This window comes from Cryptomeria japonica, chromosome 7, assembly GCF_030272615.1.
Source record: "Cryptomeria japonica chromosome 7, Sugi_1.0, whole genome shotgun sequence".
Classification (NCBI taxonomy): Eukaryota; Viridiplantae; Streptophyta; class Pinopsida; order Cupressales; family Cupressaceae; genus Cryptomeria; species Cryptomeria japonica.
The window spans coordinates 278,013,473-278,018,543 of record NC_081411.1 but is presented as its reverse complement, the minus strand read 5'-3'; the positions used below and the strand labels follow the sequence as shown (position 1 = coordinate 278,018,543).

Below are 5,071 nucleotides of genomic sequence, written 5' to 3'. Positions count from 1 at the left end.
AATCTGCAAGAAATGGATATTCATTTATTGATTTAAGAAACAAATATTTGTTTCTAAAAGAAAAAAAATGAATGTCCATTATCAACATATATACTTTCTTAAAGCTAAAAATGGATATCCATTTTTTGCAGATTTTTGTTGTTTTTGCCTTAGTTATCACCTTGGAAATATTTTGGGATTTGGCTTGGGGTGTCAAACCTCGAAAGTAACTACACCATAATGCTGAGGGGTTTCCCTTAGTTTTTTAAACTTCACCGTTCGTGTTGGCAACCTTTTGATGAAATGAAAAGAGTTTATTAAGGAAATTTTAGAATTCTACTAATATAAGATATTACCTTCAATTCAATAGATAATTATTATTTATTGTCTACATATATTATGTGTAATGTGCTAATTGATAAATTGATTAAAAATATCTATAACTTTCAAAGATTTCATGTCACGCTTCTTAAACTATAAGTTGAAAAAAAAAATCATAATTTTTTTATCTATAACTTTCAAAGGTTTCACATTTTTCAATTTGAAATGTGTCACTCTAAATACATGTGTCCTTTACTTCTATGGAAAGATTATAAATAAATAAAAAATTACTCAACTACAAGCTTATTTTCAATTGGTAACGTAAAGTATGGAAATATATTGAAATTTTCATAGAAATAAACCCACACCAAAGTGGAAACTTGGGGGAAAAAAACATTAGTGATTCCAATTTTTGTTTCAAAAAATCTTATCCGTTGGATTCTCCTCATTGTGGTGTTTCCCTAATCTAAACTTTAGGGTTTACGCATAACGATAAAAGAGCTGAGCATTTCCACGCGTCTTCCATCTGCTTTCTTCCACTAACTTTATCGCTTTTTAATCTTTAAACTACCCTGTTCTCCTCTGTCTTTTTGTTCAGGCGAATCAGTTTCCATGGCTTCTACTTTCTCCACTGCTCCTCAATCACAGTTACAGATTACATATGCTTTTCATGGCCTTGCTCATTAGCATCTGGATCTACTTCTGCGACATTCCTATCGCCATTAAAAAAAGCTGCCCTGCGATGTATTTCTTAATCATCATGGACCAAATGTCAAATACACGCTGTTGAGGGCTATCTACATTTCCTTACATGCAATGGGTCTTAGGGTTTTTATTGATTTGAAGGATCTTCCGCTGGAGGACTTCTTCCCTACAGAACTACTAGAAGCAATGACTAGTGCTTCCCTCTATGTAGCCATTTTTTCTACCCCTTATGCACAATCGCCCTGGTGTCTTGCCGATCTGGCCTTAATGCTCAAATCTGGTACAATAATTAGTCCTATTTGTTACCTTGTTCAGCCTGACGTTCGCCATTTGGTTCATGAGAAAGGAATCCACGCAGCTGATCTTTTGAAGCATCAAAAGAAGGGTGTATATAGCACAGACAAGCTTGAGGAATGGAAACTGGTACTCCTTAAAGCCCTATTCTACAAGGGAGAAAACATCAATAATAACGGGTAAGAAACACAATCTCTCCCCTGTACATCTGCTATCATACCTTCTCTTGCTTGCAATATATTTCTTTTTAATATACATTTAACCTCGATTGAATCATCACTGGTTAGTAATTTGCTTCTCTCTTTTCAAAAACTTGTTTCACAAATGTCCAGTCAGAAGCAAAGGGTGTTGAAGAACATTGTGAGCCGTGTATGGGAAGTAATGAAAAGAGCACGATTAGATGTAGCAAAACATCACGAGGCTATTGAAGAAGTCTCAGCAGACTTTGAAACGACTGTTGGTGAATCTACAAAAGCTTATCCGGATGTCCAAATTGTGGGAATACGGGGAATGGGTGGTCCAGGGAAAATTACACTCCCAGAAAATCTATCTAATGTCTAAATTGTGGGAATCTGGGGCATAGATAAATTATCTAATATCTAAATTGTAGGAATCTGGGGCATAGATAAATTATCTAATATCTAAATTGTAGGAATCTGGGGTATGGATAATATATCTAATGTTTAAATTGTGGGAATTTTGGGTATAGATGGTTCTATAAAACTACACCTACAAAAAGAAAATGATTTGAAATATTTAGATTGAGAAAAATGTAAATTTGTTTTTGATATTAGTGATGCTGCAATCAAAAACAAATTGCATGTTAAAACCTCAATTTCTACAATAAACCAATTAACAATGTAGAAAAAGGCAAGTAGATTTTCTTGCCATTTAAGATCTGTTTGGACTCATCATTTTAGATGATGTGGATCATACAGATCAATTGAAAGTTTTATTGCCCACAAAGGATAGCCTTGGATAGGGGAGTTTGATCATTGTTATATTACATGAAAAGACAGTCTTGAAATTTTGAGACATCATTTTAGATGATGTGGATCATATAGTTCAAGATAATTTTGGATGGGGGAGTTTGATCATTGTTACAAGAAAAGATAATCTTAAAATTTTGCAAAAAATTTTAGATGATGTGGATCATACAAGTTAATTGAAAGCCTTACATTACATGCTTATGAAAAAAAAAAATGAATTCTTGTTATGGCAAGAATTTTTTTGGGGGGGGGGGGTGGGGGTTTGGGGTTGACATTCATTCTTATAACCTTCTCTACTGGGGTTCATATACTTGTTGAATTTGTTTTAAGTGCTTCCAATGGGATGCCCTTTGTCATGGAAGTATTTAAAGGCCAGCTGTATGGCTGCTTTAGCAAGTATTTATGGGAGATCTTATTGCGTAAAATCTCTAAAATATTTCCCAACAATATTGAAAAAAGGTTTTGAGCTTACCGTGATACTTTAGATGAAGCAGAGAATCAAATGTTCTTGGAAATAGCTTGTTTCTTCTTGTTGAAGATGGCATGACTGCCATTGCTGTATGGGAGGGATCAGGCTGGAGCGGTCATATAGTTGAGACTTGGGGAGAGGCTTGTGAATAAGCCAATTGAGAAGAATGCATGGTCATCTAAGAGATTTAGGAAGGAAAAGTGCAAATACTTAATCACCATACCACCTTTGGTCTTCAGATCAGATTACATGCATTCAGAAACAATTAAAGGTGAGGTTTATACTTTAGTTTATGTTTGTCACAAATCATGGCATGGAACTTTTTTCATTTGTCTGTTTGTTTACCTTCTTATTTTTTAAATTTGTTGTTTTTGCTTTTTAATTTATCAGGACAGAGTCCAGATTAAAGGAATGATAATCAATGCAGGAACTAATGATGTTTACAAGTTTCCTGGTTTCCTGTTGATATTAGTACCCGCCTCTTGGGGCTTCAGAAGAACTAGGAGACATTTTCCAGTTTATACTATTGGAACAAGTTTTACATTGCCAAATTATCAAGAGAGTTGGCATGGTTAACCTGTACAAATCTTTCGTGATGGTTGCATTGAAAAATGTAAGTTCTAGATCCCACAAGATTCGATTTGTGGAAGGATGGGGCAGAGGTAAGTATCTTTCGTCTACGGATCTATCCAATCTATGATAGCACTAAATATAATTGCTCTACATCTTTAATCATAACTAAATTCAAAATTGACTGCAGGCTCTGGTGCAGTTAAGGTTGTTGAATATTTTCAATTACATAATTCAGTGAGATTTCTAAAGTCCAGGGGATCTCTTGAGGAGTTGTAAAAGATGTACCTGTTTCACTGCAATGTGAAGAGTCTGCCAGAGGAATTTTGCAATCTTCAGTTGTTGGAGCAATCGCAGTTGATAGAATGTGAAATACTTTCATCACTGCCCAGTTGTTTTGGTCATTTGAGAAACCTGCGGCATCTGGATTTGAATTATTCTTGTCAATTTAAAATGTGGTGAGATTCTCTGAAGTATTTGAAGCTCCTGCAACATCTCAATTTACAGGTTTGAAAGAGTCTCACCTTACAGTAAGACATTCTAGAAATCATGACAAAGCTTGAATATTTGAATCTTGATGTGTGTGAGTAATTGGAAGAGCTACTTCATCACATCACAAAGCAGCCCCCCTTGAGTGAGCCTATGCAATGAGACCAGATTAAGGGAGTTCACAGTAAACATTAGCCAACTCAGCAAGTTGAGATTGATGGAAGTAGGTTACACCTGCAATCTTTTAGAACTCTTAGAATTATTAAGCAATTTAGAAGTGGAATTTTAACTAAAGTTATTGAAGCAACTGATTATTAAACCATTTAATATTTAAGTGAAATGCTTGTGTGTGGATAGCATGTAAAATTATTATTAACTCAAATCATATAAAATGGTTAAAAGAATTTAAAATTCTATTTTTTTAATCTCCCCTGTCGTGGGGTCACTTTTAAACTCGTCTTCAATCCCAATCTCTTTGTCCTCACTTTTTTGGTAATGAGGAATTCAGCTACCCTTTCCTCTTTCCTAAGATTGCCTAGAAGCGTTCCTCCAATGCGAATGCCTCCCATGTTTTCCTATAAATTTTCTCTCCGCCTATGGAAATGGTTATAAAGGTGGAATTTTTGATAAAATATAGTCTACGGAAGTAGATGAGGGTGAGTGAATATTGATAGGCGTCTTCACTCAACATACTTTGATGCCTCACTGCACAGAATTTCCACATACCTAAGGAATGGATAGAATCAGAATACGACGAAGACAGTGAAGCAGAGATTGAAAGGATTTCTTGTGATGAACTCAGAATTAAAAAATTAGATTGGCACTTACAGGAAATTGAAACTAGCTTGTAAATTGCATGAAACATATCTGGGCATTTTCTACTTAGTTTATCATTAGAATAGAAATCTTTCCATAGACCAGATCTGCCTTACAATTCATTAGACAATTTTCTATCAGATTTTTCAACAAAAAAATACATGCTCAGAAATTCATGCTATTGCTTACTCTAGCCAGCTTGTAGATTCAATGAAACTCAGATTTGAGAAATCAGCAATGTATCAATTTAATTTCACCATACTGATACTTCACCAATTTGCATACTCTGTAATATTCAGAAAATATATATCTGAGCAATGTTCAGGAACTCAGGGGTAACATAGATCTGGGCATTATCTACTTAGTTTATCATTAGAATTACGTTGCTATGATTTATAAATGCTATTATGTCGTTATGATGAATGTTTACTGTGTTATA

The 5,071-nt window shown here is 34.5% G+C and overlaps 1 protein-coding gene across 3 annotated transcripts; it reads left to right on the top strand.

Moving 5' to 3' along the window:
• The first annotated feature begins 777 nt into the window (after positions 1 to 777).
• On the top strand, positions 778 to 4,168 carry LOC131027072 (disease resistance protein RUN1). 3 transcript variants are annotated; one of them, XR_009102441.2, is made up of 4 exons: positions 778 to 1,478; positions 1,632 to 3,028; positions 3,148 to 3,419; positions 3,518 to 4,168. XR_009102441.2 is itself a non-coding variant. In XM_057957042.2 (2 exons), the coding sequence occupies exons 1-2, from the start codon at positions 1,117 to 1,119 to the stop codon at positions 1,858 to 1,860; spliced, it is 591 nt and encodes a 196-aa protein (XP_057813025.2). In that variant the 5' UTR covers positions 782 to 1,116; the 3' UTR covers positions 1,861 to 4,168. The 3 variants fall into 3 exon arrangements, 1 of the variants encoding a protein (XP_057813025.2); XR_009102440.2 differs by having other exon boundaries at positions 782 to 1,478; positions 3,185 to 4,168; XM_057957042.2 differs by having other exon boundaries at positions 782 to 1,478; positions 1,632 to 4,168.
• Positions 4,169 to 5,071: the final 903 nt, after the last annotated feature.

Excerpts from the sequence above, each read along its gene's own strand:
- LOC131027072 (XM_057957042.2), top strand. The coding sequence starts at position 1,117 with ATGGGTCTTAGGGTTTTTATTGATTTGAAGGATCTTCCGCTGGAGGAC. Across the intron at positions 1,479-1,631 it reads GAAAACATCAATAATAACGG|TCAGAAGCAAAGGGTGTTGA; the intron begins GTAAGAAACACA and ends ACAAATGTCCAG.